We start from the raw sequence: 14,448 nt of genomic DNA on the forward strand, positions 1-14,448 counted from the left end.
CCTGTCTTAAGAAGAAGAAATGTCAGCAGGAGTCATAGGAACACTCAACACAGCAGATCCTGCAAAGATAAGTCTCCAGGCGGATAAGCTCTGCTGCAGCAAAGATCCTTGTGGAATCTTAGAACTACTTATTTCAGATCCACACCCTACGTTCAAAGCACTCTTACACCAACTCCAAGAGTCAGGGCTTCCCCCCTGCTCCCCAAAGAATCCTGAGAACAGCAGTTTGCTAAGGGTGCCGAGAGCTGTTAGGAGAGCTACAATTCCCAGCACCCTTAAACTACAGCTCCCAGGATACTTCTGGCTGGGGAAGGCATGGAAGTACAGTAGTACCTTCGATCCCAAATGCTTTGCGGGTCAAACGTCAAAGTGAGTGTTCCGGTTTGCAAACGTTCTTTAGAACCCAAACGTCGGATGGGGCTTCCGATTGGCTGCAGAAGCTGCCTGCAGCCAATCAGAAGCCGCACTTTGGCTTCCGAAGGTTTTGGAAGTTGAACAAACTTCCAAAATGGATTCCGTTCGACTTCCAAGGTACGACTGCAGTTTAAGAGCAACTTAAACCTGAGCTGTGACCTAAACTTGTGGCGTAAGCCTTTGTGGATCGCGGTCCCTTTCACCAGACGTGTGACGTTTCCAAATTAAATAACAGAGGCTCGCATGAGTGGCAAAGGATTGCTGCAGAAATGACTCTGCAGTCTAAAAGTTGATGGCCGGTAGCTGAGGACATGGTCCTCGATCAGAAGGTCTGTACAAGATTCGGCTAAGGTTCTTCACAAGTTTCTTTGCACATGCATCCAGCTCTCAACAAACACAATCTTGTTGTGTTAAGCTACGCAGCCACTCCACTGACATATAGCCAGTGTCTCCTGTTATAGCAGCTTTTGGGTGGAATAGAGAAGTAAAGCCATGGGGCCAGGACATCATAGTCACCAAAACAGCTTACGGGAGGAAACTGCAGTCACGGAAAGACCAGGTTCATAAACTGGGTTCTCCGCACGAATGCTGCTTTGGGGACTATCGGGATGAGGGAAAGAAAATTGTGGGTGGCTCTACAGATGTCACACAGAAACATTTGCCCATTGTCCCCATACAAAAGCCGCCCAGAATGGCTAGGACAACCCAGTCAGATGGGCAGGGTAGAAACAATAAAATCACGGTTATTATTAAGAGCAATAGAGAAGATTGCTGTGATTTAGACACAGAAAGGCAAGAAGAAGCCCAGAGACTCCCATGCCTCATATGCTCAAGATCACACATTTGAAACACGCTGGAACAGGCATTACACCATTTACCCTTTATACTGTTTACAGCAAATGTTAATAATGTCAATTAGAATCCCATGTGCTGAAAGGGAGAGAGAGGGACGGACATCTCTGTCATTCTTTAAAAGATCCCAGGTATTCCACTCCCGGCGGAAGCGTCCCCAGTGGCTTCAAAAGCACGGGCTGAGCCTGAATAATGTAAAGGCCGCAGGTTCGAGCCCCATCAGAGACAACTGCATATTCCTGCATTGCAAGGGGTTGTACTATCCACAGGGTCCCTTCAGTCTCGACGATTCTTACGAACTTCCACTAGGCCAACTTCTTCAAAGGGAAAGACGACCCCCAACACTCACAAGCCCCATGTTACCCCATTCAATTCTGACACAAACGTTCCTCAACACGAAGCACGCAGTGACAGATGTCCCTAAATCTGGAGCGAGTTCTCCAATTCCTTATTTCCCCTTCCATAAATCTACGACCCAATACTTACCAATCTGACACGTTTTGCCAGTCCACTGAGGTGGGCAAATACATTTAAACCCATCGACCATATCCTGGCAGGTCCCTCCATGACCGCAGGGGTTTGGAGAGCAGTCGTCGATATCTACAGAGAGAGATTTTGCTTTAGTATATGCATCTCAGCATCATCAAGAGCAGCCAGACTGGCAAGCCACACTAGGCACAGGCCAAAAGCCATTGCTATATTCAGAAAAGTGAGACCAACGCTGTAGAGAATGCAGAAGAGCAAGCCACCTCTGATGTTCCAACTCTGAGGAGATTACCCACAAGGGCCTGCAGTACCTGGGCAGGGGGAAAAGTTTCCCTGGCCCTATCCAATATGAAACCATGGCTCCCACTTTTCATTCTCCTCCCCCACCCACCCTGCAGTTGCAGCTCCGGCAATGCTTACACATTTTGATCATCTGAAATACGTTCATGCGCAGACAGACAGCACTTTCACAACTGAGCAGCCTTTAAAGCAGTATTTCCCAAACTTGGGTCTTCCGTTGTTTTGGGACTATAATGCCCATCATCCCTGACCACTGGTCCCGCTAGCTAGGGATGATGGGAGTTGAAGTGCAAAAACAGCTGGAGACCCAAGTTTGGGAAACGCTGCTTTCGAGAAAAGATTCCAGCGAAGCCATTTTTGCCCTTGCCCTCAAAGAAAGACGACTAGCCCGGCAAGGCTATCCTCGTAAAATATCCATTTGCGGACGTTCACAGAGGACCATTCAGGCTTCCAGATTCGAGGGGTAAGACATTTGGGGTAGCAAACTGGGATTGTCAAAGATCTGAAGGCCCAGCATGCAAATTTCAAGGAGAGAGCAGAAAGCTGCACTGTATTACAAGCCCAGGCAGAATTTCATCGGACCATTAGAAACCACTGAGAAAAGCCAGCACAGCGGTTTGGGTTCGGCAAGGTTCGAAGCTTCTGCTAAGCTGGGAAATTCTTGTCCACTTACTGAGTGTGCAGGTTGGAGCCCCCCAGCCTGGAGCACAGACACACTCAAATCCCGTCGAGGTTTCGAGGCAGCTTCCTCCGTTGTGGCAAGGATCCGAAAGGCAGGCATGTTCCGCTGCAGCAAGAACAGAATCCTCTTCAGCTTGGCCAATGCCGGTGACACGGACAACCTCATTTTTTAAAAATCACCTGTCCTACTTTCCCTGTCCCCTCCATCTCTTGGGCTCTGAGCTGGTGGGGAACACAGTGCCCAAAACTCCCGACAGCGGCTAGGTTTAGATGGGGAAAGCATCTATTTGAGGGCTGAGCCATCTGCAGGCCGCTGTCTCCCTTTCCATACTTGCTTAAGGCAGAGTTGCCACATCTCATGGCGACTGTATTAAAGGTAAAGGTAAAGGTAAAGGGACCCTTGAACATTAGGTCCAGTTGCGACCGACTCTGGGGTTACAGCGCACATCTCACTTTATTGGCTGAGGGAGCCAGCGTACAGCTTCAGGGTCATGTGGCCAGCATGACTAAGCCACTTCTGGTGAACCAGAGCAGTGCACGGAAACGCCGTTTACCTTCCCGCCGGAGCGTTATCTATTTATTTACTTGCACTAGTGTGCTTTCGAACTGCTAGGTTGGCAGGAGCAGGGACTGAGCAACAGGAGCTCACCCAATCGCGGGGATTCGAACCACCGACCTTCTGATCGGCAAGTCCTAGGTTCTGTGGTTTAAGCCACAGTGCCACCCGTGTCCCTATGGGCGACTGTATTATCCCCTACCAAACAGAGATAAAACATACCCGAGGCAGGACACTTTGGGGATGCCCACAAGTCACAATGCAAACCTTTCTCGAGCAAAGTAAACTCGTACATGCCAGATATTGTTGGCAGAACCAAAGACATATCCGAAGACCTGAACTCGGGGAGGACCATAGCTCAGCGGCAGAACTATGTGTGCTAGCTGTAACTCCAACCTATTCTCCCTCTCTCCAAAACGCACTTGGCCAGATACAACAATTCAGTCCCAAGGATGTCCTCGCTACTGCTCGCTTCCTGATTTTCGCTCTCTCCTGACCATCTCTCCAGCACAGCCCAGGGCTCGCAGCCCCCAAAAGCAGCCAAACCAACCGATTGCAGAGATCCTTACCGATTTCACAGTTCTGTCCCGAGTAACCCTCTGGGCAGGAGCACTGGTACTTGTCCGGTCCGGTGTTGCTGCACGTTCCCCCGTTCAAGCAAGGCGGGTGAGTTCCGCAATAGTTGAGATCTGCAAGGGACCGTCCGGAAAAATGAGAAAGGAGCTGTCTTCCGGGTGGGGGTTTGCGGAGCGCTTCGACCGCCACCCCACAACCGAGCCAGAGGCCGGCGTTACAAAAGGAGAGGGTGTTCCCCCCCCCCGGCGGTGCATCCTTGACCCGCAGCTCCCCCCCTTCGCTGCCTCCCCCAACCTCCATCGTGTTTAACTAGCATTTCAAAGCCACCTTGAGAGTGTACCTTTATTGCAGAACTGGCCACCCCAGTTGGTTTCGCAGAGGCATTGCCACGGTTCGTTGCATGTTCCATGGACACAGCCCGGGTGAGGAATGCACTTGTCACAGTACTGACCTTGCCAACCGTACTGACACCTTCAAAGAAAGAAAGGGAGAGGGGAATTAGTCGCTCGAAAAGAAAGAAACAGGCCTACAAATCCTTATTTATTCATTTATTTATTTGGGGGGAATTACAGTGGTACTTCAGGTTAAGTATTTAATTCGTTCCGGAGGTCCGTTCTTAACCTGAAACTGTTCTTAACCTGAAGCACCACTTTAGCTAATGGGGCCTCCTGCTGCCGCCGAGCCGCCGGAGCATGATTTCTGTTCTTATCCTGAAGCAAAGTTCTTAACCTGAAGCACTATTTCTGGGTTAGCGAAGTCTGTAACCTGAAGCATATGTAACCTGAAGCGTATGTAACCCAAGGTACCACTGTACTTGCTTTTACAAGTATAAAATTACAACAGTACAACCATACACACCCACAGTTACAGATTCCTCCAAATCTCTGGACTTGTCACCTCCCTTCCATGGTTCCTATTTTTAAACTATTTCTACTGCATCTTTTCCAACAAACTCCATTGTCTCCATAGTACTTGCTACATTGCAAGCGCTACTGCAACCCTGCCAATGTTTTCATCTGCTTACAGTGGTCTCCAAGATAAATTATATTTTTTTCCCCATCCTTTGCTAAAAGTTTTGGTCTTCTTGGTTCCTGAGCTTTCCGGTCAGTTTTGTTATTTTGGCATAGTCCAACAGTTTAATTTGCCATTCCTCTCTGGTAGGGACTTCCATCTCTGAGCTAGTAGAACCCATGTACAAATCCTTATTTATATTTTAAGATTTAAGGAGAAGTCTCCCCCACTCCCTGCTCAAAAAAAAAAAAAAGAAAAAAAAAAGGAGTATTTGGTATTTGGTGGTTTCTTGTAAACAAACCAAGTTTTTTTTCCCCCTCCAAGGTCTCTCAAGACACAGCCTATTCTCAGAAAAGAATAACTGTTCTGGGAGCCCCAGTGTGGTGCCATGGAAGACAATACTGTTCTGAAACTCACACAAATGGGAGGGAAGGGAGAATGGGTGCAGGCACACTATAGATCAATCCCTGGGGTTTGACAAATGAATTAATAAAACAGGGGTGGGGAGGAGAGGAGAGAGGAAGAATGAGGATTCTCCCAAGGATTCTCATGAATATAAGGGCTTAAGGATACTTGAGCAGAAAGAAAAACAAGCCAACCAATATAGAACAGCAAAGTTACTAGAGAATTTCCTCTTGGACCGCAACTCAGTTTGCTTGGGGTTTTTTTTTTGGGGGGGGGAGAATCACATGTTCGAATTAGGAAGACAGGAAGCATCTTCTTTCAAGAGAGAGATTAATCTGGCAGCAGTCAGAAGATAGTTAAAAGTCCACTGATGTTTCCACTTTGATAACATATAGCTGCATACATAATAAATCAGTTATGTGCTTAAAGAATATTTATATTCATCTGATATTTTTTTCTCCACCAGATAATTTCAACCTAGCAAACCCAGATCCAAAGCAATTTTCATCCAAAGTTTGGCTCAAGTGCCTGTGTTTATGTTCTGAACGTATTACTTTAAGCTCAAGAAACCAGGCTGGTGTAACAAAGCAAGAGATGTAATCTGTTATCCGAAAAGCTCCCCTCCTCGAATGCAAACACAGGGCATTAAGGAAAATCTCCAGTTTAAATACATTCCACACTGAGACACTGCCATTTTTATTTGAAGCGGAGAATATGAAGGGGAGGGTGGGGATGGGGGAATAGACAAGAAAGGTTGAAAGCATGAAATTGTGGGTTAACTGCAAAGTTCACTTCATTACTGGGACCTGGGAAGAAGTGATCACCGGCAATTACTTGCTAAGCTGGCCCTAACTTATTAAAATAAACCTTTCCATCCAAGCCAGTTGGGCTTTTGGTTTTCAAAAACTCTGCCCAGCAAATCCTTGTCATGGGAAAAGCGATAGGGATCTTTCCAAGGGCTAATTGCTTGCAGCGACTTTTAACTCTCCATCTAAAAACCTCAGACAGCAAGCCACTCCCCTAATTAATTTTACAGAACAGGGGAGAGAGAGAGAGCAAGCAGTTCAAAGCCTCTGGATATATTCAATAAAAGAGAAATATTAAAATATATCTATTGGAAGCCCAATTGGCAGTGTCATCTCTGTGGGCAAGACAGAGCAAAGGGGAATGACCCCCCCCCCCTTTTTGATATGGAAGTCACAAAGGATGCAAAAATTATAGATTCTTTTCTCAGCCTGAACTCTGCAAGCATTAAACAGAAGTGTGGACAAGCAGAGAGTCAGTAGTCTTCGCAGTACACCCTGCTCAGAGATGGAGGAGAAATCATTTCTTTACAGCAGCCATGTTCAAAGTCCAGCCCGGGGCCCAAATCCTAAAAACAGCTCAACAACTTTGGGATAAAATCCTAAAAAAAGCTTATCAACTTTGGCCGGCCCTCACGCATGTTCACTTCATCATATCTGGCCCTCTTTGAAAATAATTTGGACACCACTGCTTTACAGGGTCTCCAAACTCCCACCCACCCCTGAAATTCTACTTTTAAATGCTAGGCACAGCCCATCTTGACAGATCTGTTCCAAAGAAGCAAACGCCAGCCAATTTAAGAAAGAAAGCAAAAAAACAAACAAAGCAGTACTAATTTTAGCCCGAAGCATTTATTAAGTCTTTCTGCGTTAACAACATAACACAATCACATTCTCATGCGGAGAAGCCTGGCTCACATACAGGGCTTCATATTTTTTTAAATCAGACCGTCGTCTTCTGCTGCGAGTGGCTTCCAAAATGAAATTTGGGGCAGGGGTGGGGAGGGAGTCAGACTCTTCTATGCGTTCTTGTTTCAGATCTAGCCGGTTTTGAAAATTCTTATTTTTAAATGATCGCATTTGCAACATTAAAGAGACTGTGACTCATTCCCTGACCCCCCACCCCAAACTTAATGGAAAAAGAGTTATAATCTTGTTTCTCTCCGAGTCCAAGAATATAATTGAGGCTGGGGTATCAGGAAGGACAGCAACATCGCTGGAGAACTTTGCAAAGGAAGTGTGGGAAAATTGCACCTTAAGTAAATAAGGGCACTAGAGCATGTCTGGGCAGAGAGTGGGAGGTGAGAGACAGAGGAAGGCTTGAACTCTGGAAACAAAGCCTGTTGTTCTGGCTAGCGAGGAATGTGGGCAAACCCCATAAGGCACTTTCAGATGGATGACAGAAGCACAAATCTCTGGGAGCTCTGGCTCCAGCTCAGGCAGCAAGCTGGTCTCCGGCCCAGACAAAAATGGGGGCGAACAAAACACTGCAGCCCGACCGAAACACACAACACACACATACACAAACACACAAGCCTCTCTTCTGTTATCAGGGCTGGTCAGATTTTTGTATCGCCCTTATCTAGGAGTGATTCATGTATGTTCTCAAGGGTTGAAAAGGAAGCAGGCCTTCACAAGTTTGCAGGGTGGAGGGGCAAAGCAACCCCCCCCCCCATTTTGGAACAGCACGCCGTAAGGGTTCAAGCGGATCTCATCTCCTTTGGCGTGCTGGAGTTGCGCACACAACATGCGTGACCCAAACATGCTCCATTTCAAAGCACATAACGTGAGCTCTGTCGCCTGAGGTGCCATTTGGATTTGGGCAGAGTGCCACAAGCGCAGCAGGGATATGCCAGGGGAGTGGCTGAAACGAGGCAGGGCTGCCCGAGTGTGGCACAAGATGGGGAGGCCGCTCTGTAAGTCTCCTATGCTACAGGGAACCATGGACAAACCAGCTTTCTGCCAGCCCAGAACCGGCGTACGAAAATTGCCTGATCTCCCCAGCTGGGAGAGGGAAATAAAAAAATCTGTATGCATTGCCACCAGTGTTTGAACCCATGCGAAGACCGTAATTTTGGTGACAGGGCATGGGGCTACAGAAATCTGGCTTCGGGTGCGGCACACTCACAAGAGTGAATGCTACCAGGACGGGCTGGGGACTATGGGGAAAAGGCTTTTTGCATGAAACACACACACACACACACACACTCTGAGGTCCAGCGCCAAGGGCCTTCTGGCGGTTCCCTCACTCTGAGAAGCCAAGTTACAGGGAACCAGGCAGAGGGCCTTCTCGGTAGTGGCGCCCACCCTGTGGAACGCCCTCCCACCAGATGTCCAAGAGAAAAATAACTACCAAACTTTTAGAAGACATCTGAAGGCAGCCCTGTTTAGGGAAGCTTTTAATGTTTAATACTTTATTGTATTTTAGTGTTTTGTTGGAAGCCGCCCAGAGTGGCTAGGGAAGCCCAGCCAGATGAGCAGGGTATAAATAATAGATTATTATTATTATTATTATTATTATTATTATTATTATTATTGCTTAAGAACATTAATCCCCATAGGCCTGCAGACAACCAACCAACACCATATTCGAACATATACACAAGTTAGAGCATTGTTCCAGTTAGCTCATAGAATTGTAGGCGGGCGAAAGGTCATGTAAGTCCAACCCCTGTGATGCAGCCAATTCTGGGTAGGCTTGGGTCACCGTCTACCCTGACTGACAGTAGCTCTCCAGAACTTTAGACAGGGAATCCTCTCCCAGCGATACCCGGAGAAGCTGGGGAATGAACCCAAGACCAAGGAGATGCTGTGCTACCAAGCTGTGACGCTGGCACAACCACAACTCCAGGGATGGGGACACAAGCACTGCGGCGCATGATTGCCACAACGATGTCTCTTCAAGACCCCCTCTGCTATATACGAATATTGCGTCTCGCCTGAGCTGCTGCTCAAAACGTTCGAACCATCACATCCAGCCACGGGGAGCGGCAGCATCACAGGGGAAGCACCCCCTCGCCCATGCAGGCAAGCGCTCAGACACTGGCAAAAGGAGGCGTGCCACCCCAAATACTGCATAGATTCACGAGCATTCCTTCCGGACAGAATCAAAGCCTGCAGCAGCATGCACAACCAAGGCACATAACACAGTGGCTTTCAACCAGTGTGCCGTGGCACCCTGGGGTACCGTGAATGACGGTCAGGGGTGCTGCTGGCAACAATGGCCTCTGTCCTTCTGTGTGGTGGTTAAGAGCGGTAGTCTCGTAATCTGGTGAACCGGGTTCGCGTCTCCGCTCCTCCACATGCAGCTGCTGGGTGACTTTGGGCTAGTCACACTTCTCTGAAGTCTCTCAGCCCCCACTCACCTCACAGAGTGTTTGTTGTGGGGGAGGAAGGGAAAGGAGAATGTTAGCTGCTTTGAGACTCCTTCGCGTAGTGACAAAGCGGGATATCAAATCCAAACTCTTCTTCTTCTTCCCCCCTCCCTCCTCTGATGCCCTCTCGCATCTCTGCATGGCTGTTTGTTGCCGCAGCCCTGGCTACAAGCATCCCAGGTGAATAGTGCCTCTGGGGCTGGCCGGGGGGTGGGGTGCTTCCCTGGCCCCTGTGGGGCAGTGTGAGGAGGCACCGCTCTTTGAGGCAGGCGGGGCAGTTCAGAGACCAGGGGTGGCGGCGGCAGCTGCCCAGAGGACTCCCAAGAGAGGGGAGAGGAGAGGAGGCTGAAGGAATACTCCACAAGGGAGGGTGTTCGAAAAAGGGCAAGGGGCTGCCAGCTCTGCAGGCAAGGGGTGAGCCCCACAGAAAGAATGTACAGTGGTACCTCGGGTTAAGTACTTAATTCGTTCCAGAGGTCTGTTCTTAACCTGAAGCACCACTTTAGCTAATGGGGCCTCCTGCTGCTGCCACACCGCCGCTGTACGATTTCTGTTCTTATCCTGAAGCAAAGTTCTTAACCCGAGGTACTATTTCTGGGTTAGTGGAGTCTGTAACCTGAAGCGCATGTAACCTGAGGTACTACTGTTGTTGGTTAAGGGAGCCATGGACCCAAAAAAGGTTGAAAACCGCAGACATCACAGGTTTTCACCACAACTGCCAAGGTGGGTAGCATGCTCACAGCTGCTCCAGATTTCCCCTCTCTGGTCAGAGCACTTGGGGGGCACTGTTCCCTCTTGCACCCGCTCACCAACATTTATGGCACATCCCCTTCTAGGAGCTATGCGTTCTAGATGCCAGCTGCTGTTCATTATTCTCTCTCTCTCTCTTTCTCTATTGCTCTCCAATAAGCTCTGTAGATACAGTGGTACCTCTGGTTATGTACTTAATTCATTCCGGAGGTCCATTCTTAACCTGAAACTGTTCTTAACCTGAAGCACCACTTTAGCTAATGGGGCCTCCCGCTGCTGCCGCGCCGCCAGAGCACGATTTCTGTTCTCATCCTGAAGCAAAGGTCTTAACCAGAGGTACTATTTCTGGGTTAGCGGAGTCTGTAACCTGAAGCGTATGTAACCTGAGATACCACTGTACCTTGTTTTTTATTCCTATTTACTGATCTGCATCACTCCTAGGGCTGGACAACTCCCTCCTTCCCACACCCACCGCCCCTAAACCTTCCCCATTTAAGGCTTTGTATTTCATCGTATGACACAGGGTGGATTCACCACTCTGGGTCTGCGGATCTCAGCGTCGCAGGATGCAGGAGAGGAAGCAGACGCTGGAACTGGGCTCAAAGGACTAGACAAGCTTGGCCTGGTTTGGTGACAGCCCACATTTCTGTGTCCAGTTCTGTGTCCAGCAAAGTGGGGAAACCAACCCCTGGGAATTAAATTCTACCCTGTGGGATCTGCGACACCATAGCAGGCTGCATGAGCTAAGAATGTTGATGTTTATGCAAGAGACAGATAATTATGCTGGCCTTAAAAAACAAAAACAAAGCAGTGGCTTATACAAACAAGCATTACATAACCCCAACATCATCCAGAAACCCTACCTGGATACGAAAGGGAAAACCGATTATTAGAAATACATGCAAATGAGATTCTTGGCTTTCTAGCTGGATCCCTTATACTGTCTGGCTATATGCAAGCTCTGCCTCTCCCTCCCTCCCTTTTTCCTTGTCTGCTGGCCAACACAGAAGAGACTTCAAAAGACTACGGCAAAAGACTCTGCCTTCATCGGTATCTACGGACAAGATTCCATCCAAGCTATTAACCTCTCATCACTCCCAAGTCTGGCTCCCAAGACCAGAGGAACCAAGAGATGCATTAATCCTATTCTAAAGAATGCTCAACTTTTGCCTATTGATGGGGGACAAAGTTGAGGGAATGGGAAGGGAGGAGGGAGGGAGGGATGAAAGCAAGTAATGTAATTAAACACACTATAGAGGAAAATGCCTCGATCAGCAGATTTTGCACATGGGGGGGAAAAAAATGTTTGCGAAGAATTTCGGCCGCAGCTCATTGCGAAACATCCACAAATGCATTCGTCCTCTCGCCTCCATGCCCAACACGGACAGATCGCTGGGTATTTCGAGTGAGGGAAACGTTTCACCTCACTGACGCCGGGAATGGAGAACACGCAATTAAACATTTCATAATGCAGCGGGAAGAAGGGGTGGCGTTTCTTTCTTCCTGCCTCCCTCCCTCCCCCCGGCTAGACAGCCCCATGTTTAATTTGAAAAGTTACGATTGCTTAGCCAAAGGAAGATTTGTTTGGTTTACCTGCACTCTCCGGGAATTTTGCAAGAACCGTGTTTGGGGCTGCAACCCTGACGACAGATGGCTGCGGAGAGAAGAAGGGGGGGGGATTAGAAGGGTGTGTTTTGGGTCCCCCCTCCCCGAACAGCACAAGAGAACCTTTCCCTGGACTCTCGCCCCTCGTGGGAACGTTTTAATCTCCCGCTAGTACTGTAATCCTACCAAATCCAAGGTTTTAACAGGTCCCTTGGATCAAGTCTACTGGAAGAGAAACTAGGGTAGGTAATGTCTCATGACAGCAACTCCATCATCCCTGGAGCAGAAATTTAAGTCCCGTTTTCAAAAGCCTGCCGTGGTGTGCAAAACACTCTCTTTCCAACATTATAAGCCTCCACGTTTCCTCAGGAAGAGAGTCCATTCCCTTTCAAAAGAGTCAAAATGTTCTACCGCAGATCCACCCCTACTTCTCATCACTGCAAACCAATTTGCGTTTGAAAGTGAAAAGGCACAGCCCCACAGCTGAGTATTATTTAGGATACAGGCTTGTAACCTAAAAAGAACCTTTCTCTTGAGCAAGCACCTTTCTCTTGAAGCTTCACTATCAGAGAAGAAGAAACCTTGCTTCTTCATACTATGAAACGTATCTGATTTACTGTCATGTGTGTGGACTTATGAAGCTGCCTTATACCAGGGATGGGAAATTTGTGGCCCTAGGGTTACTGTTGGGACTACAGATCCCATCAGCCCCTGCTGCATGGCCAGGGATGATGGGAGTTCTACTGCTGGGCCTCCATTTTTACCTGCATCTTGTTTCCAATTTTGACTGGCAGCAAGTAGATGACTACTAAGCTACATGGACCAATTGCCTGACTCAGTAGAAGACGGATTCCTCAAGCACAACTCTGAATACTTCCATCTCAGTCTCCACCATTCAAAAACCTCTGTTATATTGAGCCGCAAAATCAGTTTTCCTTGAACCTGGGGTCTCCAGCTGTTTTCGGACTACAACTCCCATCATCCCTGACCACTGGTCCTGCTAGCTAGGAATGATGGGAGCTGTAGTCCAACAAAAGCCAGAGACCCAAGTTTGAGAAACACTGCACTAAATTGAGGTTGCAAGACCCATTATCATGCATCGTTAAACGAGGCATAAGAACCCTCCAACTTTGCTTTGGATGGTGCGGGACTCTCGATTAAATAGCTGACCTGTTTGCCCTCAGCTTGCCTGGAATTAAGGGGAACGGAAATTATCTTTGGTGCTGCCTGACTTCTAGCGCCACACAATACCCAGGGAACGTAACACGGGCATCACAAACCTTTGTCACAGTCCAGGCCCATCCAGCCTTCCAAGCACGTTTTGTTGCCATTCTGATCGCAGGTGTAGTGCCCAAAAAAGTCATCTCTCGGCCGGCAAAACTTGTTGCAGCCAAAGCCGTAGTAGTGCTCGTCGCAAGTGACCCGGATCTGGTATTCAAAGTGAGCCACACCTGCATTCTGCTTCAATATCTGCCACTGGCGGCTCGGGTTGATCATCCCAGAGTGAGATGCCTTTTCGATGATGCTATCGGCGTCTTAAGGGAGAAAGAAAACAGAAATCAGAAGGGAAAGAGCAGCCTGCAGATCTCTGTTGCGGCGCTCCTTTTCATATGAATGGAACCCCCAAAAAGGAGGAAGAATCAGCGAGGTTAAACCAGGATACACAGAAATATCCCCACCAAAGTGCAGCACAGCTGAGAAGCCTGGAGAGATGATTTTCCTTCAAAGCTCAGGGCTGATTCACACACTTGTCCCCTCATGGATGCTAGTACAGTCGTACCTTGGATCCCAAACCCCTTGGTACTCGGACGTTTTGGCTCCTGAACACCGCAAACCCGGAAGTGAGTCTTCTGGTTTGCGAACGTTCTTTGGAACCTGAAAGTCCAAGGGGGCCTCTGTGGCTTCCGGTTAGCTGCAGGAGCTTCCTGCAGCCAATCAGAAGCCGCGCTTTGGTTTCAAAACGTTTTGGAAGTCGAATGGACTTCTGGAACAGATTCCATTCGACTTCCAAGGTACAACTGTACATACATTTTCTTCTACACAAAATCGGGATCCAGAACCCTGTGCAACAAGCACACACGTGCACACACCTTGCATGGTTTCTGCACACGGCAGCAACTGAAACTGTTGCCGGCTGGTGAGTGTTTATGCAGATGGGCAAACACTAAGCGTTGCCTCATTTACCCAACATCGCCAAAACCACTACGAGGACTATTTACACAAGATTAATCTGACTGTGGGATAGCACTTATTAATATTTAAACTCCACATTATCATCTGTCTTGAAGATTTAGGCACCGCTATCAAAGTAAGATGCAGGCCCTGCCTGAAGGCATAACAATCTAATGAGTGGAGGATATTAAACGTTTCATCTTTTTAAACATACTTCCTTTTTTTCCCCCTTTTACTAGCTATGCCAATTCCCATTATGCGTACACATACTGAAGCCGTAAGCACATAGGAAGCTGCCCTTATCTTCTTCTTCTTCTTTGGCGATCGCTTGTAGCTGAGTAAGATTGTCTTCCATGAACACAGTTTTAACAGTGAGTCCGTAAGTGACTGTGGAGACCAATTCTGGATCCACATGTTCTTCCACGGTGGGGACATGGGTTTCCGGGCAGGAATTGATCACGGT

General features: G+C 48.1%; 1 protein-coding gene across 1 annotated transcript in view; it reads right to left on the reverse strand.

Moving 5' to 3' along the window:
* Positions 1-14,448, reverse strand: part of JAG1 (jagged canonical Notch ligand 1) — a 69,210-nt gene that overhangs the window by 25,274 nt on the left and 29,488 nt on the right. Inside the window, exons 4-9 of the mRNA XM_080998980.1 lie at positions 13,094-13,348; positions 11,802-11,862; positions 4,206-4,336; positions 3,859-3,978; positions 2,726-2,839; positions 1,753-1,866 (exon numbers count right to left, since the gene is read on the reverse strand). Of these exons, the coding sequence (XP_080855106.1) occupies positions 1,753-1,866; positions 2,726-2,839; positions 3,859-3,978; positions 4,206-4,336; positions 11,802-11,862; positions 13,094-13,348 (795 nt within the window). The remainder of the gene's footprint in view (positions 1-1,752; positions 1,867-2,725; positions 2,840-3,858; positions 3,979-4,205; positions 4,337-11,801; positions 11,863-13,093; positions 13,349-14,448) is intronic.

This window comes from Podarcis pityusensis, assembly GCF_964106645.2.
Source record: "Podarcis pityusensis genome assembly, chromosome: 3".
In the NCBI taxonomy this organism is placed as follows: domain Eukaryota; kingdom Metazoa; phylum Chordata; class Lepidosauria; order Squamata; family Lacertidae; genus Podarcis; species Podarcis pityusensis.